The sequence below is a fragment of the Mesocricetus auratus genome, unplaced genomic scaffold (genome assembly GCF_017639785.1).
Source record: "Mesocricetus auratus isolate SY011 unplaced genomic scaffold, BCM_Maur_2.0 Super-Scaffold_100010, whole genome shotgun sequence".
Taxonomy (NCBI): Eukaryota; Metazoa; Chordata; class Mammalia; order Rodentia; family Cricetidae; genus Mesocricetus; species Mesocricetus auratus.
The window spans coordinates 36,715,098-36,742,150 of NW_024429194.1; the positions used below are offsets into that span (position 1 = coordinate 36,715,098).

Consider the following 27,053-nt stretch of genomic DNA (forward strand, 5'->3'; position numbering starts at 1 on the left):
GACAGCACATTTAATAATTTATGAGCCAAAATCTGTACTCACTATTTATTACTACCAAAAAAAAAAAAAGAATTAAAAATGCTGTGGCCAACAGTATGTATCTGTGTCTGTGAATTGGGAATTAAGGAGTTCCTTGGAGGCTGAGATTATAGCTTAGTGGTAGAATGCTTGCTTAGCATGAAGGCCCTGGGTTCTGATCCCTAGTACGGCAACAGATGATCAACAAAGCTCCTTGGGATAGCTAAGACCCAGATGCCCCCCAAGAGGTGAAAGCCAAATGCTGGCAGAGAAGAGGTTGGAGCAGAAAGATCCATTTCTAGGGCATCTCATTCATAAGGCTGGCAGTTAGCATAAGCAAGATGGTTTATTTACTCCCGAGGGATCCCTGCCCTGAGACCTAACAGAAGCCACAGTATTTTAATAATTACTTAAGTCTGCTTTGTTTCAACAGGCTATTCCAAGAGTTGGAAGATCAGTCAGCACATAAATGACTCACAAAGATGACCGTTTATAAAAATTTCTGTGGTAATATATCCTTTAATCACAGTACTTGGAGGCAGAGGCAGGCAGATTTCTGATTTTGAGATCAGCCTGGTCTACAGAGCAAGTTCCAGAGCAGTTAGAGCTAGAGAAACCTTGTCTTGAAAAACAAACAAACAAAAACAAAAACCCAAAACAAAAAAAACTTGTGCATTTTTTATTTAGAGAAGAAGTGGAAAAACAGAGGACTGAGGCTTATTGACCTGAGGTTACAGCTGACCATAGGCGTCCTCCATGTGAACAGTCAGGACCACAAAGGCAGAGACACAGACCCAGTTATGTCGCCCTGTTTGACAAAGGGAGGCACTGACATTCCTACCCCCACATACGCTCACTTTAGATAAAACACTAAGAATACTGGGTCTATTTTGTAGGTACCAAACAAGCTACTCAATAGCTAATATAGGTTTTAAACAGTTCAAGAGGGTTCTTGGGTGCTGAAATACAGACAACTTCACCTAGGAAAGGATTGTCTAGCCATTGGTAAGGATTCAGTTCCCAGGGGATAACTGGCTGTTTGTCAAGGAGACAAACAAGCAAGCTTCTCAGAGGCACGATAAAAGGAGCCCTGTGGAGAGCAATCCCCAGTGGGGATGGTGTCATCATAAGGCAGCTTGGCTTCTCCGGCCAACTTGCCCTTTTAGGTATCTTACAGGGGCTGTCTTGAAAGCTGAGCTCCAAGGAGACATAGATGCTGGTAGGTTCTATATACATAAACCTGTCTGTGGTAACTGGGGCTAGGAATCTATACCTTTCAGAGAGTAAGACCCAACTACCTAAAACCTTAGACCCAATTATGAAGATGCAAACGACTCATTTTTTAAAGAGGTGCTTTTAAAATCCCAGACGATCATCCACTGCACATAAGCAAACAGGGAAACGATGGAAGCTACGATCAGTGGTGGAAGAGCCGGAGATCCGTGTGAGCCAGGATGATCCCCAGTTCATCGCACGCCTCGATCACAACCTTGTCAGCAGCGGATCCAGACGGAGCGACGATGTAGGCCACACCACTCTGCAAAGGAAAACCCCAAGCCCATGCTGACTTTCAAAACACAATGACATGCACATCTAGAAAGAACAAGACTTCCCTCTAGAAAGCAGAAACCAGGAGTAGAAGCGTTGGCTCAGAGATTCCTAGCCACTCTTCCTCCTTGGGCACCGGGCAGGTACACACATACAGGAGCAGTCAAACCAATCACTGTATGTGATAAAGTGTGTTCATAAACAAAAACAAATACATCTTGTTACTAAAGCATAAGCTAACAACGACATATTCAGGAAAAGCAACAGAATTTGGTTTATGCCTATATCACAAAGAAAAGTGAAATAATTCACCATTTGTATCAAATAAACACAGCTGTAATATGCAAGTCTAAGGAACCTAGAAGCACAACTAAGTTCTTGTTTGCAGTGCTGGGACTGGACCTAGGGTCAGGTGCTCTATGCTGCGCCCTCAGTCACAAAAGCAGATGGGTGCCTGAAATTACTTATAAAATTCTGTGTCCCCAATGCACATGGTCCCTCACTCACCCTTTTGGCACGGTCCACGTTATCTCTGAAAGGAAAGAAGGCATCGGAACTGACAGAAACATCTCTCAGTTTGTTGACCCATTCCTTCTTCTCTGCCTCAGTGAGTAACTCGGGGACTTCCTCGAACAGTGCCTTCCATTTCACCAGGTCTTCCCCCTAGAGAGCCAGGGAGCAAGGTGAGCTCAGCATCACCTGTAGCTTTATCCAATGGGAAGCACAAATGCCAGAGACCACTTGGGCATTTTCCTATGACTGTCCACTAAACAATGACACACCCAAGTTCCTATTTTCAGAAGCTCTTTGACACTTAAAAATACTTTCATTAAAGGAAAGGTTATTCTTAGAGTACCAAAGAGATTATAAGCCAGGTGGTGGTGGCGCACGCCTTTAATCCCAGCACTCAGGAGGCAGAGGCAGGCGCATCTCTGTGAGTTCAAGACCAGCTTGGTTCCAGGACAGCCTCCAAAGCCACAGAGAAACCCTGTCTCAAAAAACTTAAAAAAAAAAAAAGAGAGAGAGAGAGAGAGAGAGAGAGAGAGAGAGAGAGAGAGAGATTGAGACTACATCTCATTTTTGTAACTCAGTTTGTCCCAGGCCTACTATGTTCTCAATCTCTAAATTTATAAGCTTATTATATACCTTCGCCAAAGCATTTAAGACAATTCTTCATGTCCAATCTAGGAAGCAGATGATAGCTGATGTTTGTGTAGATGAACTACACATATACACTGCAGGCAAATCAAAACAAATCCATAGTGCTTACTACTGCTTGGATGTTGGTGTTACTTCTGAAGTTTACACTGAAATGTAACCCCAGCACAATGGGATTAAGAAGCAAGGCCATCAGAAGGCCCCAGTGGAACACCCTGTAATCCCTGAGCTGAGTTCCAGTCAGCCTGCACTACACTGAAGACCTCACCTTAAACAACCAAAACTTAAAAAAAAAAAAGCAGTCATGAGAGGACCGCGCCTTGAGAATATTCTTGTTGACAAACAGAAAAGGTACTAAAACCACACGAAATTGCTGATGGCCTTTGTAAGTATGGTAGAAGAGAGCCCCTGGTGATGAGATCATTTACAGTTTAAGTCTACCACACTACTCAATAGCAAGCCTCTACTGACACCAGGGTAAAAAACAGTCCTCGCAGTGACTATTATAACCCGGGGGGGGAGGGGTATGGGCCTACAAAATTAATCCAATACTCATAACTCAGAAAGCAGAGACTTGTGGTTTCAGAAAGGGTACAACAGTGAAGGTGACCACAAGATATTTTAATGATTTCCGACAATCAGGATTTCAAGAAAGTCTCTGTAGTAATACCGTGAAAGTCTGCCCCTAACAATGACTGAATCAACACAGCCCACCTGGAACATTATCAGCCCATACCTCACCAATGGTGTCTGTCACATATTGATCAATGGCATTGGAGATTTCTGCTCTCTTCACCCCGGTTTTAAACTTCATGGAAAGCACTCGTGGATGGTGTCGGAGCCACCACGAGTTTGCCTTATCACCTGCAAGGCGTGTGCAGTGTATCCGAGACTGCTGTCCTGCTCCGATGCCAATAACCTAGGAACACAGACATTTCCTTTAAAAGGACGCCAGTAGAGAAGCGTCCATCATGAGTGGCTTTGCTGGCTCCTCAGAGACCCTGTCCAAGGACCAGTGGCCACAGCTTGTTACGATTTAGTGACTATGAAAGAACGAAGAATCTTAACAGTTGGCATCTATGAAAACCCTGAAAGGCGGGGGCTGGAGAGATGGCTCAGCAGAACCACAGGATGCTCTTCCAGAGAGCCAGGGTTCAATTCAGCATCCACATGGCAGCTCTCAACAGTCTGTAATTCCAGTTCCAGGGGACACAACACCTTCCCAAAGACATATATACGGGCAAAACCCCAATGCATACAAAATAAAAACAAATACTTTTTAAAAAATTGGGGGGTCATCCGCCTTGTCTGCAGCAGTGGCCACAAACCACATAATTTGTAAAAAAATATGTACATTTAAAACTGGTACACTGTGTATGTTCAAATTATTCTTTAATAATAACCCAAGCACTAACAAGGCAGAGGCAGGAGGAACTCTGGGAGTCCAGGAAGCTCAACAAGCTCAGGTTGACCCCGAGCCTTGACGCCCTTTGAACAAATTCTTAAAAACACAACATACAGAGGTGAGGGTGCGTACACAAGCCCAGGACAGACACTCAAAAGGCTACAAAGACTAAATAAAAGGCTACGTAAGAAACATGTCCCTTGTCCATGGAAATATCAGCAAGGGGTGGGTGTTGAGTGAAGAAACCAGTTTCACGAATCCAAAATGAGCCAGCTCACTCCAAGCAAGAGTCAATGTAACCAACTTAATACTTGGCTCTGGCTTAGTACTTGGCTGCTTACTTCGTTCTCATTAGTTTCCCGTCCACCAAAGTATTGAGTAAATACTGACAAACCAGGAAGAGAAACTTGGCAAGTCTTCTCTTTCAAGCGCCCAGTACTTGAGGCGGATGGGTTTTGAATACTGTGAAACAGTGTGGTTACCTGTCCATCCTTGGCGTAGCACACAGAGTTGGACTGAGTGTACTTGACAGCGACAGTGGCTACAATGAGGTCTCTGAGGGCAGACTCCGGCAGCTGAAACATACAGGATGCTTTAAGCTATGGATACACCACCGTGACAGACCTGTGAGGCAGTCAGGGCCCTCAATGACAGCCAGATGAACGAGTCATGCTGCACGCTTTACTGAAGACTGAAACACATCAGCACATCTGTGACTAATGTAGTACAGTGTCCCGTGTGTCACCCTCGAACTAATGGCAACTGTTCAGCAACAAGATGTGAAATACTGCATTTATCTTAAAATGACTATTTTTTGACCAGAATATCCTTAATATCTGAGGATATAAGATTCAGATTCAGAAATAATACTGAGATTAAATTTCAATACACTACTGTGATGTACACACAATCAATGCTGTTTTTGGAAGTCAAATGGTACCATTTTTTGCCTTGCTGAGAACATTTTAAGAAGCTATTTAAAAATATTCTACAAATTCTAAGCCAACATTCAGCAACAAGTCTGTAATAGCCCCAAATGACACTTCCTTTGATACAAATTAGAAAAGAGGATAATGTGCAAGCTAAGTAGATACCAAAAGAAAAGATACATGATGCCTGCTATTCCAGCAATCAGTACCCAGAGGCTGATGCAGGAGGAGCAGCCTAGACTACACAATAAGAGAAAGAAAATGAAGTTATGTTGCTTATGGAAAAAGAGATGTAACTGAGGATTGTGGAAATATTTTGTTTGTGCTCTAATGCATAAAGCTTGCCTGAAGATCAGAGGGTAGAGCTAGCCACTACTTAGCCATAGAAGCCAGGCAGTGGTGGCACATACCTTTAATTCCAGTACTTGGGAGGTGGAAGTAAGAAGATCAGGAGTTCAAGACTACATTGGGCTACATGAAACTTAACCAGTCTAAGAGACAGGAACTCAGTGCCCCCCCCCTTATGTCTGATGATTTCGTAGAAGTAAGAACTCTAGTGTCTGGCTACTCTGCTTGTCTGTTCTTTCAACATTTACCCCAATATCTGACTAAAGGTTTTTATTATTAAGACCAATTAAAATTAGCACTACAAAGGATAATAACATTCAGTGAATAATTAAGTCATTCTCAGAAACAAACATTCTGTTTATGGTCCCTAGATTTATTGATCTTTAAAATCATGTACAGCGTGTAGAATGTGAAAGAAAAACGGTCTAGGGGAACAAAGAGGACTAAACAGAGTAGGACTAAAAGGGGGTGGGACATGGCCAGCATACAACACATACTGTGTGAAATGTCCTTATAATACGCATTGCCATATGCAATCAATACATGCAATGAAAACTTAAAACTTTAAAAACAAAAAGTTACGTTTGGCTTCATCCAAATTAAGCTTCTACTCTGTAAAAGAGGAATGGAATAGAGTATAGGAGACCATGGCAACTGCATGTGAACCTACACTTCTTAAATCTCAAAATTCAAAGTTTAGTTTTAAGAGTTTTTTTTTAAAAGAACTTAAGACATTAATATATCCTTCATCTTTTGTTTGAGCCAACATGTATAATCAGACTCTACAGAAAGCTAACTTCTTAGAAGTCACCTTCAAATATAAGCCCTGGCATTTCCAGTTAGATCAAAGGGTATGAGAATGCCTGTGGGGGTGGAAGGAAAGTCAGCCAGCTGAAGCACTATTTCTAAGAAGGGATAAGACTTCCTGTGGCCAGCTTGCCCTGCCCAGCAATCAAGACCAGCCTGTCTCAGATCTCCTCTATCTTCCACTCTTGCTACAATGCCCTGTTGGTGAAGAGACCAGTCTCCCTCCAGAAGCAGAGAGAAGCAGGTCCCCAAGCTAATGTTGATGGGCACAGATCCAGGGAAAAAGCTACACACATGCACACCTCTCATCCATTTCCCTAGTTTGCAACTTTAGACAAACTCTGTCCCAAGTCTGTAAGTTTTACAATACAGAGAACAGTTCTCTCCCAAAACGTACAGGGACTGAGTGGAATACTGCATGTAAGCAATTCTTCCCAGGTCATCATCCTAAGAAGAGACCTCTTCTACGGGGTGACCAAAAGAAAAAAAAACAAACTTGTTCACATTAAAAATAATTATCAAGTACTGAAAAGGGAAACAACCTAAATACCCATCATGGTACAGATCTCTATACTTGGGTGGTCATGTGGTTTTTCACTAATGCAAAACAACATTCATCAGTACAGAAAAACATCTGTAACCTAATATACGCAGCTGCAGCTGTATGACTGAAGACACATTTCTATGTATGTACATATACAGATAAGCTTCTAATGTGTCAGGCTTACCTGACAACTCGAAGATGAGCTAGCTGCTTCTACATCTACCAATTTCAAATATGGACCTTAATGAATGATATGCTTATATGTACTAAAGATAGACATGTTATTATCATTCAGTTATTTTCAAACTTACATTTTTATTCTTGGTGACAATATTGCTAAATAGCGACTTGTCAATGACACCATTATTTCTCTTCTGGCTTAAACGAAGACCAAAGAGTGTTCGAACTTCATTTTCATCCGGTTTGTAGGACTGGTCCATCTAGGACACAAATTTTAAAAGTTACAAGCATTACATCTATAGTCTCAAATTTTCTATAAAAATTTTCATTCTGGCTGGGCATGGTGGTGTATGCCTCTAATCCCAGTACCTGGGAGGATGGGGCAGGAAGACAACAGGTTATTAGAGACCAGCCTGAGTTACACAGCCAAACCATGTCTCAGAAAACAGAACCAAATACTAGCAAAAGAAAGACTTTACTGTTAAGTTACACCCAATCTCCTAACATGAAGGTGCACGATGATGTCATTTAGTATGGATATAATTAGTACAATGGCCAGGCACTAAAGTCACCATGGGCACACTGTTTTGTTCATCACAAGTTACCACCCTTCAGTTCCTTTCTTGGATCAGCATATAAAACAGACTGCCAGAACAGGCTAAGGCACAAAATTGACATCCTAAAAATATGTTACAGAAATTTAGCTAATAGTTGAATTACAAGTTAAAAATGGGCTCTGGCCTACTGGTATATGTGGGCTACTCTAGCTACCTGGGAGGGCTGACTTGGGAGAAGTAGAGGTCCAAGGCCTGTCTCGGTTACAAAGTGAGTTAGCTCAAGTCTAGCCTGGGCAACTTGGTGAGACTTTGTCTTGTAATAAGTAACAGAAAAAGGGTCGGGGAGTTTGCTCAGTGATAGAGTTTCTGTCTAACATGCACAAGGTTTCCCAGCTCAATTCCCAGCACAGCAAAAATAAATGCAAAAATAACATAAAATGGGAAAAAACTAGAACTATGGCTCGCATGTGAAAAACAGTCCCATGTGAAGAGGGTCTCTCTGTGAATGTGAGAAGCCTCTTTCATCCACCTGCAAAGACGGAAAGTTCAAAAACACCATGCCCATGAGGACATTAAGGTTGCTGCCCACTTTCTATAGGGGCAGCACAAAGTCTCCGACACACACAGCCTGTGGCCCAGTCTACTTGTCTTGGGACCTAGGAAAACCATATAAAGACATGAGACAACTTGCCAGGATGTGAAGCAGGGTACATGAGGAAGAAACAAAGGAAGTGCAGATGAGAACACTGGAGGGATGTGCTCTACTTCTGGAAGGACAAAGCAGAAATCCAGAGTAGTCACTTAAAAGAGTAACAGTGGCAGAAGACAAGGCTGGGGGCTTTCTACCACGTAACAGTGAAGAAGACGGCATGTAAATAAAACTTAGAAAGAAAAGAAGCAAAGGATCTTAGACCCCACAAACCACCTGTATAAAACAATAATAAGATTAAGAATAAAGGAGTCTGGTAGGGTGTGATGGCACATGCCTTTAATCGCAGCACTGGGGGGCAGAAGCAGGTGGTATTTCTGAGTTCTCGGCCAGCCAAAGGCTACAGAGTGAGACCCTGTTTCATAAACAAACAATAAGAGTAGAGGAGTCTGATGCTGCTCTAAGTGCCTAATCCCAGCACTTGGAGAGCTGTGAGTCAGAGACCATCGTGAGCTACACAGTACAACCCTGTCTCAGCAAGAAAGAAGACAAGGTTAGAGACAAGCACACTAAAGAGCTGAAAGCCACCTCTGTAAAAAGAGGTACACAGGGAAAAAGCACAAAATGAAACGGAAGACTAAATTACTATCTAATGTAGGAACTGCTCTGACCTGAAGAACACAGTAGTTTCCATTTTTCTTTTTAGAAAGTATTTTCAAGGCTTCTTCTTCATATCCTGGGGCAACAATACCATCCGACACCTGTAAATACATTAGATGTAATTCTTATTTTTAGAAATCAGAGAATAACTCTGTAAAATATAGCAATAATTAGCTGTCCTAAGTAATGTACCAATACTATCAACAGAATTAATTCTTTATGGCTGACTATACTTTGCAAGCTATCCTATCATATTTTCTGTTAGTTTTAACTAAGAACAAATGGATGATTCACTTTAATATACACATAAGCCTCGGGGAAGAAAAACTCATTAAAAAAAATTTTTTGAAACAGGATTTCTTTGTAACTTTTGAGCCTGCCTGTAACGTGCTCTGTAAACCAGGCTGGTCTCAAACTCACAAAGGTCTGCCTGCTTCAGTCTCCTGAGTGCTGGGATTAAAGGCATGTGCCACCACCACCTGGTGGAAACCACATTCTTATGCTAGTCTCTTCATGGAGTGGGCTTGAGGCCTGCACTAGAGGAATCACTCCAGCCTGGCGCAAGAAGCACAACGCATGGGGATGAGATCCCAGACGTTTGTCATCTTGCAACTCAGAGACAAAGGTGTCTCAGTGTAGGCATGACCTGTGAGTGGCATGCCTCAAAGCCACAGGATTCCCTAAAGTAACTAAACACCATGTACATACAGTCACCCCCACCCCTCCTGACCACTGTCTGATTTCCTCTCTGAGCTGCCTCTTCTAGTTCTGCTTCCCAGCACTAATGGTGGGATGCAAACCTGGTGCTCAGTGATGACGGCTAGTTCATCGAGTAGCTTCTACGTTCCTCTGCCCTAGTCATTCAGATCTCTATGCGTTTATAGCAAGGTCCATTATTATTTCCTCACCGTGCAAGACGGTGCTACCATACACCTTTAATTCCAGCACTTGGGAGGCAGAGGCTAGCCTGTGAGTTCTAGGCTAGCCTGGTCTACAGATCGCCAAGAATGTTACGCAGAGAAACCCTGTCTCGAACTTGGGAAAAACAAAAGTTTAAGGAGCTGGCACAAACAACCACTGTCCTACAGTAATGAAGCCTAGAAACAAGTTATTCAGTTACATCTGGATCAAAGTACCCGAACCTCTACTCACTTCTCTGGAGATAATTTTTGCAGTTGGGACATCACAAACATCAGATAATGCAATAAAATCACCGAATGAAGACATCCTATCAGCCCCTGAAAGTGAAAGTTAAGCCATAAAGTCTCCTTGCATAGAAAAATCCATGTGATCAAATCCAATATTTCCTCTCTGATCCCTTTCTGGTTTCATAAACATGTTGGGGTGTGGCATGTGCCTCCCCAAACTCTGCTACTATGATGTGGGCATACTATATATGTGATGTGGAAACCAAAGAATATAGTTTTTCTAAAGCTTACTTTATTACCTGGAGTTAATATATCAGTCAAGTAACTGGTGAGAAGGTAGTCATTAATTTTACCTTCTAAATTAGCACTTAGCTGTAGGTCAGCATCAGCTACTGAAGGAGGCTAGAGGTCTTCATCCACACAGACTGTGTATACAGAAGCAGGAAGCGGCAGGCCGGAGACCTTAGCATTAGGTTACAGTTGCTGCCTCTGGCTGTAACTGATAACTGTACCAGGTTTCTCAAAATACCTCAGGAACTAGTTAGTCATTACAACCAAGAATCTGGTATTTCTGAGTACGTAAAATGCAAGTCAAACCAAACTTAGTGATTTTAGTAGCCATAGAATTTTTTTCCTAATAAAAATGTATTCAAAATCTATTCTTAAAATGTATCAATCTCATTGTTTCCATTTACTACATTAAAATACTACATGCACTTCTGTACATATACTCATCTTAAGTATTAAATAAAAACCATAAAAGACAATTTAAATCCTAGAATGTAAGCCACAGGTAACACTCTTTGATTCTATTATTGCTTTCTCCTCTAACCGACAAGTCTCTCTTCTGACCTCTTGCTCTTGCATATGCAGTGGCCATAGGTGTGAGAGTTGGGTAGAGGTCGTAGACCATGCAGACCCTGGCCTCGTCTTCACTGAGTGGAATTCCAACAGCAGCACCTGGCAAGGAAAGCAGAAAGTAGGGCAGCAATGGCGGCAGGTAGGGAGAGCACCGAACGGGCACCCCCATCCCACCAAGGTAAAGCACTCACTGACTGGGCTCCCCTTTGCTAGCGTGCATACACACAATTTTTAAAAAAGCCATAAAATAACCTAAAGCTTCAAATTGCTACTTTTCAAATTTGACATCAAAATATTTTTTTTAAAGGGCCAGAGGTGTATCTTAGTGGTAAAACACATGCAAGGACGGGGGGTTCAAATCCCAGAACCACAAAATAAACGAAGAAAGCAAAACAAATTTTAAAAATTCCCATTTTTCAAGGACCTAGCCTGTATTTTTCAAACACCTATGCAGCATATTTTCCAGTACTTGTGCCAACTTAAACAAAAACTACTCAGTGAGGTAAGTAAGACCCAACAAACAATGCAGGGGGCAGGAGCACTTTCTCTTTGGCCTCTGGAAGCAGAGCCCCAAAGCCTGACACTGGCACGCGCAGGAAGCCAGACCACTGCATTTCTGACTCTGCTTAGTGTCCAAAAACAGTTATTTCTTCCTCACTCGTTTCACTTTAGCACCCAATAAATGTGAGGAACAATTATGTGCTCGAGACTGCCAGCAGACCTTGTGACATTATGGATAGCCAAATTATAGAATTAAGGACTTGAAGGTAGAAGCAAAGGAATATGTCATTCAATAAAAATGGGAGCGGAATGGTACAAGAGCAGTCTCTATGTTTACTAAGGAATACTTTCGACACAGAAAAGCAGTTAGCTGGTTCATTACATTATACCACTTCCTTTTCACTTCTAAACTTTCAGAATGACGCTGCAAGAGCCAATAGAGCAATGTCTCTATCTTCAAATAATGTCATATAATTACGTGTATACTTCTAAGTTGCACATAACTGTACCGACACTATTGTCAAGACTTGCCAGAAGTGGTCTACAATGTCCCAGATTATATAACTGGCATCAAAACTTACCAATAATGGAGAAAATTGGAGAGAAAACAAAACAAAAACCCAAGCACTCCAGGGCATTCTGGAGTAGTGCCTCACCTGCCGGGCTGACGTGTTTGAAAGATGCCGCAGCCGGGATGTCCACTGCTTCCCTGAGCTCCTTCACCAGCTGCCAGGCGTTCAGAGCGTCACACAAGTTTATGAATCCAGGGGCTCCATTGAGAACTACACACAGAAACACACACACACATTAAACAGGAAGGTTCAATAAGATCACATATAATGCACATTCCTCCAAAAAAAACGTCTAGGCTACACAACTTGCATGTGATTTCAGTCAAAAGGCTGAGAACTGAGAGTCTACAAAAAGTAATCAAAGGCTGGGGGCAGAGACAGAGGCAGGCGGATCTCTGGGAGTTTGAGGCCAGCCTGGTCTACATAGTGAGTTCAAGGACAGCCAGGGTTACATAGTGTGACGCTGTCTCAAGAACCACCCCCAGCCCCTCAAAAGTAAACATGAGGCAAACAGATATCTATAAACAGCAGTAACCCAATTTCAAAAGCAGCAGAGCAACTGCACTTGGGTCATCTTCAGACATGCACCCCCTACCCTACCCCTGCAACTGCACACTAGAAATACAACAGTGAGAGAGACTGGGCAACAATGACAAAACCAGCCATGTACTACATCCCTGTGAATAAGATTAAATATTCATGGAAACTACAGTGACAGTACATATCACAACTCATAAAGCCTTCAACTAAACAACAACAACAACAACAAAAGCCCAAAAAGACCAATAACTATGGTACAAGTTAAAGCGCGTGGGTGCACAAGACTGGCAGAGGCAGTGGTGTTTTCATCTTTCAGAGCCATGCAACAGAAGATGCAGGCCGGACACAGGGGTGCTCGCCTTTAATCCCAGCATTCGCTAGGCAGAGGCAGGCAGATCTCACCAAGTTCAAAGTTAGTCTGGCTTACACAGGAGTTCCATGACAACGCAGGAAGTCAAAACAAACAAACCACAGACTGCAATGCAAGAGCAGCAGAGCAGATCGGTGCATGCGTGGAATCCCAACACTCTCTGGGGATGGGGATGAGGGGAGACTTTGACCTTGTCTCTAAACAAGTTTCCCCAACCAAAAGAAAGCCACAGGATACCCTCACAGAACTTAGCTAACAGGCGTGGAAGAAACAAAGTCACAGCAAGCAATAAACTGTTACATGAGACACCTTACATGAAGGTGCACAGCAGGGAAAGCAGAAGAAAGAGCAGTGAGCTCAGATCCCATCTCCAGCTCCCACCTCTGTCGGTAGCTGAGTGAGTGTGAGGGAACGCATGCGTCAACACTGCTCAGAGTACTAATTCCCCTTCACACACCATCGTCTCAGAGGTGCCAGTAACTGCTTAGACAACAGAGAGATCTACAGAGAAACGTTTCCAGTTGCTTCATCTATTCACAGATGAAACAGGCACCACCTCAGTTCCGGCCAGAAGAAAGCAGTCACACCAAAGGCAGCCATTGTACTGCATGCCTACAACCGCAGCACTCAGGAGACAGAGGCAGGAGCGCCACACGAGCTTGAGGCCAGCCTGGTGAGTTCCAGGCTAGCCAGGAATACATAACGAGATGTCTCAAAACCAGAGACAAACCAGACAAAACACAAAAGTCAAATAAACACACAAGTCCATCTTTATTCTTTGCTTCAGCTTTGTTCTAGACAGGCATGTACATTTTAATTATACCACTGCCAAATATTCAAACCACATGAAAAGGCAAACTACTTTTTTTCCTGGTGTAAAAATAAGTATGTGTTTGGGAGAAATCCTGTGAATGAATCTCTTGCAAGAAGCTGCTGTTTACATGCCTGGGACCTCCCTGCCATGAATACAAATAATAGTTCTACATTCTGAAAGAATGAAATAGCCATACAAACACATAAGGAACAATGAACTCACACAGCATAGAAGAAAACCATTTTTCAGTGCTGAGTGGAATACAGAGCTTCTCAGAGTACAGGTGACACTCCGGCCCTGGAAATTCTTATGAAAATGCATAAAGACTCCAAATGCAATACAGGTTTCTGCTTCAGGGGCTGTCACCCCAACGGGAGAACCAGTAAAGTTGGATGAGGTGACAAAAAGGGTCAGCCACTCTGGTGTGAGGTGCTACGACCTGAAAAACTGCAGCCAGGACCATGAAGAGCAGAGAGAGGGGAGGAAGCCTGAGTGCAGGGGTCTGTCAATACCAAGACCTAGAGTAGAGGCTGCGCTGTGCTGGGAACAGAGCTAAAGGGGCGGTGGGGAAACTCAGGAAGCAGAACTGAGGCAGCAGGAAGGAAGGCATCGCCTGATGCACACTGCTAAGACTACTTGCTCTACAGAACCGGAAGGTCCAGGAAGGAAGCAAAACAGACAGCACAGTCTGGGAGACTCTGGGGTGACTGAGGGACTTAGGGATCATTAGGTATAAGATGTGGCTGTGGCAGAGCAGTGATAGAACCTGTCCCTCCCTGGAGGGCATCTGAAACCCTCAAACCTCCGACCCTGCTCTTTCCAACCCTTCCTGGGCCGCGACAGCAAGAAGCCAACAGGAAAACATGGACTAGTACAGCTAGCCTCAAGAGTGTGAACGAAGCATGTGCTGACTCTCAGCATGTGCTGACCCTAGAGACAGGGCTGGGGCTCCACACCTAGAGTTCTTCTCTTCCCTTTCCCACCGTCCTCCTGCTCAGGGGGAACAAACAGGGCGAAACACCGAAAATCCCTCTATAAGTCTACAAAACAGCACGTAGCTGTTGCCTCCTAAGTAACCCCCCCCCTTTTTTATGGTTTTTCGAGACAGGGTTTCCCTGTATTGTCTTGGAGCCGGTCCTGGAACTTGCTCAGTAGACCAGGCTGGCCTCGAACTCACAGAGATCCCCTGCCTCTGCCTCCCAAGTGCTGGGATTAAAGGCGTGCGCCACCAATGCCCGGCTCCTAGGTAAAACTCTTATTTGGGACACAGGACTTTAAAAAGGAGGTGAAACAGTCCACCCTACAGCAAAGGTGGTTAAGTGCAGGAAGTTCCTGAAACTGACTAGATTTACCAGGTACCTAAAGAAGCTGTAGGGTCTACTGGGAGACTTAGACCAATTGAGCTGCCTGGAAAGGACACTCTCCAACCTGTTGAGCTGCCTGCAGAACCTCTCCAATATTCTTGTAAGTAATCACAGTAAAAACCACTGGTTCACCACACTGGGCTTTGGTGGTATCTGTGGTCTGTTACTGGTCCCTATCTGGAGTCAGTAGACATGTATGTGTTCACATTTCAACTACAAACCCACAGCTCTAATTCTCAGTTCAAAGAATGAGCCATCATTGTCATTTCTTTCTCTTTTAAATTAAAAAAATTATTTACCGTATTGTATGTGCATGTGTGGGGTAAGTACAGACACGAGTATACTGCTCAGAGAACAACTGAACTCCAGTCGCCAGGCTAGTGTAGCAACTGCCCGTGCTCTTCAACCACTGGTCCATCAACACTATGCAACTTCACACTTCTATTCTGGTCCACTACACCTGCCTTCTAGGCCATCAAGGAAATCACTTCTTGTAACATTTGCCAAACACACAGTAGCTCTCGACGCACTGAATACACAGGTTTTCCTACCACCCCCCCTTCACTGCTTCAGCTACCAATTACAGACACGGCACAGGATTGCTCGAGGCCCTTTTGTGGGAAATCCCAACACTGCCACCTGACCTCATGTCTTCCAAAACACAATGTCCCAAAAACTGCATCGCCAACTTGAGCTTTGTTTATCAGCCAGGACCCGTGGTTTGCCAAGCAGTGCAGGACGTTGTGCCACTCCGACACCCGGTGTGAACAGTCCACCTGGTACCTCGATTTTGAAGGGTTACACTACCAAGTAATCTAGTTTATATTCTGAACGGGAGCAACTTCAGAGGAAGCCAGGTGTCTGCACGTACTCCTTATACTTTACCTGTGATGGGAAGCTTGGGCTTCAGCGTATACAGCTGGGCAGGCGTCTGATGGGGGTTCATCCCATACCGCAAGGGCATTTGGGAAATTCCTTTACTGTACTGCTTTCTGAAGTAATCTGAAATCGCTTCATCATATTGTGCAGTATGAGTAAATGCCTACAAAGAGTTGCACTTTGTGAGACATTAAGAACACTTCCCAAGGATGCTTTTAGGAACATAGCCATACCACTGCCGCCCCCCGCCACCCCCTCTCATAACCCTAAATAGCACAACTAACATTTCTGCCTTTGACTCGACAGAATATCCCTAATACTTGATTTCTCTATGTTTAACAAAAGGACAGACTCCCCAAGCAGAGTGTGGAAAGCTGATATATTTAGCAAAACTGATTATGACTTAAACTAGTACGCGGACTACCTGGACATTACTAGACAGAATTACAGAGGTGCACCCCACCTTCAAAGCCAAGTGGCGTCTGGTCTCCAGGGAGGTGTCCTTACTATCAGAGTTCTGCATCTCTGCTGCCACTGCCACATAGTCCTCTGGCTCACACACAACTGTCACTCGAGCATGGTTTTTGGCTGCAGCTCTGAGTAAGGTCACTCCGCCTTTGAAGAACAAATACATATTGCTATCAGTCAATGATGAGTTCTCTGGTCATTGTGCACAATACTTCTACTTTAATTTCTGACTTAAAAAATTAGGGGACATAGCCCACATGAGCCCGTATAATACACAAAATATTTAGTTTATAGTTCACTTTAATATTGTCTAAGTAGTTTATGAAATATTTTCTAAGCCGGATGTGGTGACACACCATCAGAATTTATGCACTTTGGAGACTGAGGCAAGAGGATCAGCAATGTAGCAAATCTCTGTCTCAACATGAAACAATATTGCAAATACTCAACAAGGAAAACAAAAACAAAATGGCAAAGAGAATTCAAGCTCCACCCTTGTGAGGTGTTTATTCAACTTACCAATATCAATTTGCTCAACAGCTGCCTCAACGGTCACATCTGGAGACGCCACGGTCTTCACGAAGGGGTACAGGTTACAGACAACGACTCTGACAACCAAGGAGAAGCAGCAATGACTGTCAAATTATTTTCTTAAAGACTTTGTTTACATGGGTTTGCCCACATGTGTGCATGCTCTCATACGTGCAGTGCCCGTGGAGGCCAAAAGAGGACATTAGAACTAGTCACAAACTGATGTGAGGGGCCATGTGGGCCCTGGAATCCTAACTGGGTCCTCTGTAAGAACAGCAGGTGCTCTTAACCGCTGAGAACAGGTGTCTAGCCCCAACACCTTGAAACTGATAGAAGTTAGAAGTTATATAGGAAAGAGGTCTGGAGGCACTTGCAGAGCATAGCATCAGCACATGCTATCCCCCCCAGACCATCCTGCAAGTCTGATGCTTGCCCAGCCTTAGCCAGCTATTACTTTAAACCATTCAAATTTCAAAAAAAATTTTTTTTGGCTGGGAGTGAGAATAATCCTAACATTCAGAAGATCAACCTGGGCTGCATAGATAAACTCCCACTTCAAAACAAATTTTGTGTTTGTTTTTCCAGACTTCCTCTTTGGCGGCTATCCTGGCTAGCTCTTGTAGACCAGGCTGGTCTTGAATTCACAGAGATCCGCCTGACTCTGCCTCCCTGGTACTGGGATTTATTTTAAAAAGAAATCAAAATTATAAGAGTATAGAAAAATCTCGTTTCACTGGGCGGCAGTGGTGCACGCCTTTAATCCCAGCACTTGGGAGGTAGAGGCAGGCCGATCTTAGTGAATTCAAGGCTAGCCTTGTCTACAAAGCGAGTTCCAGGACAGCCAGGACTGTTACACAGAAAAACCCTGTCTTGAAACACAAAACAAACATTAAAAAAAAATCATTTTAGACTGTGATTTTTACCTAGGACATTCGTTCACATTTACACTATTTTCCCAACAGACTTTGTTCATGAGGAAAACAGTTCAGCATTCAAAGGGTAAAACACTTGTTTTGCCTCCAGGGACGTCATAAGTATGGTATAACATGAAGGTCAAACGCACTGTGGTCCATCCCAGGATCGCAGTAGGAGCCCAGCTGTTGAAAACCAGTATGACGGAAGGAGGAGGACTTCACAGCTCACCAGATGAAGCCTGTCACCCAGATCCCCATCACAAGGAAACTAACAGGCTACTGCTTCTCATGAAAGCTGACACAAAAGCTAACCTGTCAGCCCAACACAAAAAGCAGAATGACCCCGCAGCCAAGCAGGGCAGCATCCCAGCAAGGCAGGGTTAGCTTAGCACCTAAAACTTAACGAGGGGCTAGTAAGATGGTTCAGGAGGTTACAGTGCTTGTGACCAAGAACGATGACTGACTTTGACACCTAGAGCCCACATAGTGGAAGGAGAGAACCAACTCCTGTGAGTTATCTACCCTCAGACTGTCACGAGCCTCTACAGCATGTGTGCACCACAAATAAATTAAGATCTTTAAAAGACATCAATGAACTCAGGATTGTAGAAGTACCTCAACATGACAAAATGTAATTAAAATCTAACATCATGGTTATTGATTATCTTAGAACCAATATTTACCTCCCAAGATTCAGAAATAGGAATATTCACTCTTAACCATTTCTATTCAGTATGTTGCCACATTTTAGCCTAAGGAATGTATAAAGAAAATTAAAGGGAAGGCAGCAGGATTGGGTCCAAGTGAAATGATATTCATACACAGAGAAAACCTAAGCTGTTAAGAAAACCTATCAGCCTTAATAAATGAGTCCAGCAAGGCTGCAGGGCTTATGATCAATATACAGAAATCAATTGTAATAATACATGTTAGCAAACAACAATCGGAACAGGAAATTAAGAAAACAATGCCGTAATGACAGCACAAAAGTGAATCAAATACTGAAGGATAAAATTGCAAAAACGTCAGACACTGAAAAAATACAAAACAATGTTGAAAGGAACTAAAGAAAATTAATGTTTCTCAAAAAGGAAAGAAATTTCACATTCAGGAGCTAGAGGACTTTTTGCTGTATCAGACAATAATCCCCACACCCTATAAAAGTCCCCCTTGCCTCTCCTACAAGTGTTACATGGAAATCCTAAACTTAAGAGAATGTAGGGGTCCCTGAACAGTTCAAATAGAGTGGGAGGACCCATGGCTGTCTACTTCAGATTTTACTGCAGATCTACAGTAGTAATGTGCACTGGCGTAACCACAGAGACCAAGGATGCCTGAACCACATGGAGCAAAGAACAGCCTTCAGCAAATGATGCTGGGACAATGGGACAGTCACAACCGTGTCAAATTAGATCTCTGCCTCATACCTCTGCGTATATAAAAAAGAACTCAACAGAATTGGGTGCAAAATGGCACACCCCCGTAACCCCAGCATTTGTTAGGTTAGGGCAGGAAGGTGGGGAAGCAGAGGCTAGTCTCAACCACACAGTTGTGATTCTGTCTAAATACAAACAAGCAAACCCTAGAACCACAAAATCATAAGCAAAAAAATCGTCAACATAATGAGGTGTGTTAGGTATGACCGCAAAAGCATAAGCTACAAAAGAAAGAAATTGGACATCATCAAAATAATCAAAACATGTGGCGGTTAAATGACACCACAAGAAACAAGCCACAGAACGGGAGAGGGAGAATCATGAGAAATCAGCAACCAAGTGAGGCCGGACACTACCAAATACAGGGGTGTACAGAAGTGGATGGGAGACAAGAATGTTCTAACAATGAATATGGTAGTTTCACAACTTCTTTTGAATATACTTAAGACCATCAGGTTGCATCTTTTCAATAGGTTGAATTATATAATGGGCAAACCACACCTCAATAAAGCTATCGTGGATGTTTAAAGGAAGCAGTACTTCCGTTTGTTTTATGCAGTGAAATTTAAATCTTAACTTTTGAAAAACAAAGACTGAGGCTAAGGGCTTAATTCAGTGGTGGGATGTCTGCTCCAAATGCACGATAAACAACAAAGCAAAGGCTGTTTGTAACTTAAATTACATGGTTTGGAAACATTAACCTGGCAAAATTAAAATGCTCACACAAGTCACATATCATATGGGAGATGCAGGAAAGGGTTTATATAGCGAGGGCAGGAGACAACAGGTTTAGCACTACTTATCTTTGGTCTTTTAACTCACTCAAACTTCAGTTTCAAACGCTTTACCTTATAAGGTTGAAATCAAGTCTGGCCATGTCAGCAGTATCTTCTGGAATATTTCGTGCCAAGATTCCTAATGTAATAAAATGGAGGTACATAATAAGGTCAGAAACACAGTCAGGCTGGGCCTTGGTTGCGCATGCCTTTAATCCCAGCACTGAGGAGGCAGAGGCAGGTCGATCTCAGCTGAGTTCAAGTCCAGCCTGGTCTACAAAGTGAGTTCCAAGACAGGCTCCAAAGCTACACAGAGAAACCCTGTCTCTCCAAAACAAACAAACAAAAGAAACAGTTTATACTGTGTAATCCCATCAGTCATAAGGTAAACCTTCTAGTATTCTTAGTCTGAGACAGGGTCTCACTCTGTAGACAAGGCTAGCCTCAAACTCAGAGATTACTTGCCTCTGCCTTTCCCAAGTGCTGGGATGAAAGGCATGCACCACTACACCAAATACAGGGCTTCACGTTATTGCCCTGGCTGGTCTTAAACTCCTGGGTTCAAATGGCCCTCCCATCAGCCTTCTAAGTATTAGGATTATAGGCCTGTGCAAATGTACCAAACACCTAATATTCTTAAAGAACATTAACATAGTTGAAGAGTTCTGAGACAAAAATTAAGAGTTTTAACAATAGACACAGAAGTACAAGCCTGTACTCTAAGCACCCAGGTCAAAGCAGGAGGATAGCAGGTTTGACACCAAGCTTGGGCTACACAGCAAGACACTGAAACAACAAACCCAACAACAGAACACCTTTTCCCTCAATACTTCAATCTTACCAGGTCTGGTGGCCCACACCTGCTTTCCCAGCACTGAGATAAGAGCTCCAGCCCAGTACGGAATACAGATAATTTAGGCTAGTCTTGCCTCCAAGAGAGACTGTCTCAAAAACCAAAACAAATCTATCTAATACCTTTTTCTTATGCAAAACACATCCCCAAACCCAGAAAACTGAGTTTATTTTTACACAACCTCTGCCACTCTTTCAAGCTACAGATTCATAAGTAATAGCTCATGGCTGATTTTTCAGGCTTTTCTTCCTTTTACTGTTTTTCGATTTATTTTACTTTATGTGCATGACTGATTGGCCTGTACTATCCGTATGTGCACCACCCATGCCTGGTACCCAAGGAAGTCAAAAGAAAGAGCTGGATCCCCTGACACTGGAGTTACATGGGGTTGTGAGCTGGCTGCCACGTTGGTGCCAGGAACTGAATCTGGGTCCCCTGCAAGATCAGTCAGTGCTCTCAACTGCTGAGGCCAAGCCTTCCCTCCAGGGCTACCTTTCTGGCCTTCTGCTATAAGTCTGACTGTAGCTTGCAAGGCAGAAACACAATTCCTGCTGCTGTTACTGTTTAGAGGGTTTGCTGTGCGTGCTAGACACGTGAACAAAAGTCACATTCTTTTTTGGGAGTCAGTTACAGTGTTAACTCTGTTCTGCAGAAATGTACAATCAGACCATAACATGGGAACACTGCAATCCAGATCAGCTAAACTATTATTAGGTCAACAGCAACAGAGGAAAACAATGTGACCTTGTCTTGTAGTGAGGCCAGTTACACTCCAAGGGGATTCTAATGGATGAAGAAAATCAGACGGCAAAGAAACCAACACAGCATTAGTACACTTTATACAAAACTGTTTTTGAGCTTATGACTTACTTGCTTTTTCCTACGTCCTTGGAAGCTATTGACTAAAATATCTGTTATAATCTGAATGTGACAATCACTTACCAGCATGGACAGCAGGATGCAAGGTTTTCACACGTCCCCCCAACATTTCAGGAAACCCCGTTAGCTCTGACACATCTCTGAAAACAGAGTAATAAAACCATTACTAAATTACCATTTTCCAATACTCAAATCATCTCCCACCAAAACTACTAGATTCAGTTCAACAGATCTATTTTTCAAGTCCAACTTACAAAAGTATATCAAACCATTATTTTTTTCACCATGCTAGACTTGTAAAATTTTATTCATTACAAAAAAAAAAGGTTATGCTTTCTGAATGAAATGTTTTAGAGAATCAATTAGGTGTTAAAGCAGTGACTTTACAATTTCTAGAGAAAGTCACCAGGCATTGGTGGCGCATGCTTTTAATTCCAGCACTCTGGAGGCAGAGGCAGGAGGATCTCTGTGAGTTTGAAGTCAGCCTGGTCTACAGAGAAAGTATGTCATTATCTTTAATCAAGATAATCATGCCTTTAATCTCTGCACTAGGGAAGCAGGGGCATGTGGATCTCTGTGAGTTCAAGGCCAGCCTGATCTTCAGAGCTAGTTTCACGAGAGCCAAGGCTATAACACAGAGAAATCCCATTTCAAAAAACAAAAAAGAAAAGAAGGAAATTCAACTGAATCATTTATAGAGAATTTAACAACAGCAAGAAAAAAAAAGATTAAAAATATCTTTGGCCTAGAAGTGTAGCTTGGTGTAGAGTTTGCTTCCAATGCACTAGGACCTACAGAAACAAAACAAAACCACCCAGAAACCAGAAAAACTAAATTTACAAGAGCTGGGAAATTACTTGGTTGTATAGCATTTGCTTGACTATATGGGACCCTGGATTCAATTCTCAGTACTATGCATAGGGGGTGGGGAATTTAGTGACTCATGGGATGGGGAAGACCTTCTCTGGACTTGGTCACACACACCTGAAATTCCAGGCCTCAGAAGGCTAAAGTCATAGGACCTGGACTTCTAGGTCATTCGGGGCTACATTGTGAGCCAGTTAAACTGGAGTTCCTGGTTCATTAAGAGACTCTGAAAAAGGTACATGCACCTGCCTCAGAGCCTGACAATCTCAATTCAATCCCTGGGCTCCACGAGGCGGGAGAGAACCAACTTCTGCACGTTGTCCTCTCCCCTGCCTACCTGCACGAACAGTATGTCACTAAAATCATAATATAAAATATAAAACCTTGCTTCCAAGTCTGTATGTAGAGAATGCAATTAGCTTCTCTTGCACCCACTAATGACGATCTCATTGGTTTGCTGCATAAGGCAATGGTCAACTTCTGGAGAAAATCTTGACCTCTTAGCTAACTGCACCATGGCCTTGGACAAGCTACTTTTTTGTGGCTCTGTTTCAAATATGTACCTATCTAATACGGACCATCAAGAAAAGATGTTAGAACAACTTGTGAACTAATAATGGAACAAGCCCCCCACTTGTCCACATTCCACTCAGTGAACTTGACTAAGTCAGTCTCTAAATAAATCACTTAGGGGACACACACACACACACACACACACACACACACACACACACACTCACTCTTTGCAGGAAAAGACACTTTCATTCTCAATTTTTAAAAGATAATCTACAAGAAAAGATGTTAGAACAACTTGTGAACTAATAATGGAACAAGCCCCCCACTTGTCCACATTCCACTCAGTGAACTGGACTAAGTCAGTCTCTAAATAAATCACTTAGGGGACACACACACACACACACAAACTCACTCTTTGCAGGAAAAGACACTTTCATTCTCAATTTTTAAAAGATAATCTACAAGAAAAGATGTTAGAACAACTTGTGAACTAATAATGGAACAAGCCCCCCACTTGTCCACATTCCACTCAGTGAACTTGACTAAGTCAGTCTCTAAATAAATCACTTAGGACACACACACACACACACACACACACAGACACACACACACACACAAACTCACTCTTTGCAGGAAAAGACACCTTCATTCTCAATTTTTAAAAGATAATCTACAATCCAACACTCACTCAAGGAGGCTGAAGCAGGAGGATCACAAGTTCAAGGCCCTAAATTTAAATTTGGTTCTAAATTTAAAGTTTCTAAATTAAGTTGGGCAGTGGTGGAGCACACCTTTAATCCCACCACTCCTGAGGTAGAGAAACTATCTACAGCCTGGTCTACAGAGCAGTTCCAAGACAGGCTCCAAAAAGCTATAGAGGAACCCTGCCTCAGGAAAAAAAAAAAAAAAGCTTTAAAAGATGGGTTAGGGATATGGGCTCAGCAGCTGACTGGGCAAGACACTGGAGTCAACCCTCAGTACTACCAGAAGAGTAAGAATCAAAACGCTGCTGGTATAATGGGAGCAAGCAGGGATTGGGCAGCAGCATGGAAATATGAATGACCATCTGATCAACATTTTAAACTGGGTGATACACGATGTAAGAACGCCTTATATTTCAGTTTGAAATGCAACAGCAACAATGGTGGACACCAAGTTGGCCCACAGGACTCAACTGCACCTCACAGAGCCTAACCGTCTTGCTATCCTTGATACTCCTGAGTTCTCATGGGAGTCACCAGAGCAAAAAACGATTCTAACGAAAATATCTTCTTAATAAGTCAAGGCAACTCTTGTCAATCACCCTTCCCACTGTCCGGTCAGGTGATGAGCAGCTTGTGAGCCAGCCAATGACTTGTACTTTCACAGAGATGCTAACTGAAGAGGTAGATGTACATCTTCTCTTCATGCTGTTAAAGCCAGGCCTTGGAAACTTAGAATCTGTGTTTGCTCTGCCTAACAAATGGCCCGCCTAAATTAATGTTTGCAGACAGTGGCTGAGTGCTAGGGTTCTGAAAGTCAAATCTCTCAAGTTCTGACCCAACTTCTGGCCCTTACTGTTTGTTATGCTGTTACCTGGGAGTTTCCTCTTCCACAAATGATTAGGGCTGTAGGGCCTCACAGCGTGATTGGGAGTAGGTTATTTTTCTCACAGTGCCAGGATTACATCTCTTCCGGGTTAAACGTGGTCACAACCTTTTTTTCTCCACGGACTTACCGTTAACACTACCTACTGCCTTACCTGACTGCCAGGCCAGCATCCCTGAGCGCTTTCGCCGTGCCTCCGGAAGCAACTAGACTCAAACCAAGAGATGCGAGGTCTCTGGCAAATTCCACTAGGCCGGTTTTGTCAGACACACTGAACAGAGCTGAAACAGAAGACATTTCTCATTATTCGCGGGCTTCTGCACGCGTCCTCCCGGATCTGGGGGAGGGGACATGCGACTGTAGGCCCAACACAGTCTGCAGGCCCGGCCCCGGGGCTTCCCCAGCTCGGCCAGAGCGTGCAGCACGGGCGGGTGGCGGGGTTGGGGCAGGCAAAACCGGGCCATGCTCCGCGAGGGCCTCACCGAGCTGGCCGGGAGCCATGGCTGCAGCGCAGGGTCGCGGAGAAGGAAGACGGCAGGCCACGTGCGATCGCAGGGAAGCCCGACCCCGCGGTTCAGGAAGCGGTGGGCGGGCCGTGCTGACCCCCACGTAACCCGAGGCCCCGCCCCGCCCCGCCCCGCCCCGCCCCGCGAAGCTGCAGCCTGGAGCGGGAGGCGCCGCTGGGCGGGGCTGCAGTTCATTTTGAGCGGGGAACGTGCACCCGCGGGCTTCCGGCTCCGAACTCAGATCTGGGCGTGGACGCCCGCGCTTCGCGGGTTTTTTTTGGGGGGGGGGGTGCGGCCGAGGCCCGAGCACCGATTCTGGGAAACTAACTATAGAAATAGACAGTTCCCAGTTGGGGGCGAAGTCAGAATTTGCGCAGCCTTCTACCATGCTCCCCTCTTTTACAGGTTTGTGGAACAAGCATGAGACCTACAGATCAGTTGAGAGCCCAAAAGAAGTGAAATTGACCATCACTTGAGGTTTTCGTACCATATTATAAAATGGCCTGGAGTCTACATCAAGATCACCATCTTGCAAATCTGTAAAATGATCTTTTCCTTCAAGCTTGGCTGAGAAGAGTGGTAATAATTAAAAGTTTGCAATTTGAACACATAAGCTTCTTTTTTTTGTTTGTTTGTTTGTTTTTCGAGACTGGGTTTCTCTGTGGCTTTGGAAGCTGTCCTGGAACTAGCTCGTGTAGACCAGGCTGGCCTCGAACTCACAGAGATCTGCCTGCCTCTGCCTCCAGAGTTCTGGGATTAAAGGTGTGCGCCACCAACGCCCGGCCATAAGCTTCTTTTTAAGTGACACCTTTCACACAAAATAAGCACATCTTGCTGTGCACACAGCCCTATTTTTTAATGTTAATATTTTAATACTATTAATTTTATTTTAATCATATTTTTATTTTTAATATCTTAATACAATTTGACAAAAGAATCTACAATTCTACAAAAGAACCCCAAATGCTACAAATCTATTAAAAGCCTAGCTTTTTATTTCCAGTCTAGGCTTACCATCTGTTCAAAGTCCATTTTCCTGTTACCTGGATGCTACTTATTTCTGCTTCTCATTTTTCCCTCTATAATAGTCCAATCTCTTTTTACTCTGAAGGAACCAGATCCTCATCCAGCCCCTTGCTTTGGCAGCCATGACAGGCTGCAGAAAAGACCCAGCACAAAGCCTCCTGACTCAGCTACAAGTGCTGCCCTTATGACCTCAGGTCCAATTCTCCCACCACCTCAGGTGTTGCTGGGGGGTGGGGTGAGGGAGGCATCTCTCTCTTGCCCAGAAATGGCCATTTTTATAAAGAATCTCTAGAAATGTAACATTCTATCTCTCCATAATAGTGATGTTTGCAGATGCAGCTTCTAGTTTACAGTGGTGTAGTTCTAGAATCTTCCAAACTACTTTCTTGTTCTAACTCGATTGCCAACTTTCTGTTTCCAAACAGTTCCCAGACCTCAAGGAAAATGCTTGCATTTCTTAATAAGTATTAGTAGGTTAACCTTCTCAACTCACTTTTTCTACCAAAAGTGGTTTTGTGGAAAAATACCTAGTGAATTGCTTCTTAAAACAGATGTTCCCATTGGGGTGCACAAACCCTTAGTTGTAGTGAACCCAACGAGAATCAGCTTCAGTAGTCCTTAGCAGCTGCCAGAAAAGACTAGATTTGGGAATGGGACAGAAACCAATTGTAGTACATTCAAGATTGGAAAGACACATAGGAAACTTTCCATATGTGTTAATGTGACTTTAGGATCCTCAAACTTCCTTTGGGTGGGGTAAAAAATAAACAAGATATGAATGTATAGGCATTATGGAATTTACCTATTTTTATTGTCAGTCAGTCTGGAATAGCAGCACTAGT

The 27,053-nt window shown here is 43.4% G+C and overlaps 1 protein-coding gene across 1 annotated transcript; it reads right to left on the reverse strand.

The window, feature by feature from the left end:
• Positions 1-683: 683 nt before the first annotated feature.
• On the reverse strand, positions 684-25,296 carry Atic (5-aminoimidazole-4-carboxamide ribonucleotide formyltransferase/IMP cyclohydrolase). The gene is made up of 16 exons (XM_005070526.4): positions 25,162-25,296; positions 24,834-24,960; positions 21,773-21,849; positions 20,050-20,116; positions 16,840-16,928; positions 16,316-16,467; positions 15,859-16,015; positions 11,970-12,095; positions 10,804-10,911; positions 9,956-10,041; positions 8,815-8,904; positions 7,069-7,197; positions 4,612-4,704; positions 3,461-3,643; positions 2,074-2,229; positions 684-1,555 (listed from the first exon to the last, which is right to left on the reverse strand). The coding sequence occupies exons 1-16, from the start codon at positions 25,178-25,180 to the stop codon at positions 1,436-1,438; spliced, it is 1,779 nt and encodes a 592-aa protein (XP_005070583.1). The 5' UTR covers positions 25,181-25,296; the 3' UTR covers positions 684-1,435.
• Between the last annotated feature and the right edge of the window lie 1,757 nt (positions 25,297-27,053).

Excerpts from the sequence above, each read along its gene's own strand:
- Atic (XM_005070526.4), bottom strand. Across the intron at positions 16,016-16,315 it reads GACGCCACTTGGCTTTGAAG|GCATTTACTCATACTGCACA; the intron begins GTGGGGTGCACC and ends AACTCTTTGTAG. Across the intron at positions 10,042-10,803 it reads TGCATATGCAAGAGCAAGAG|GGGCTGATAGGATGTCTTCA; the intron begins GTCAGAAGAGAG and ends TTTCACTTTCAG.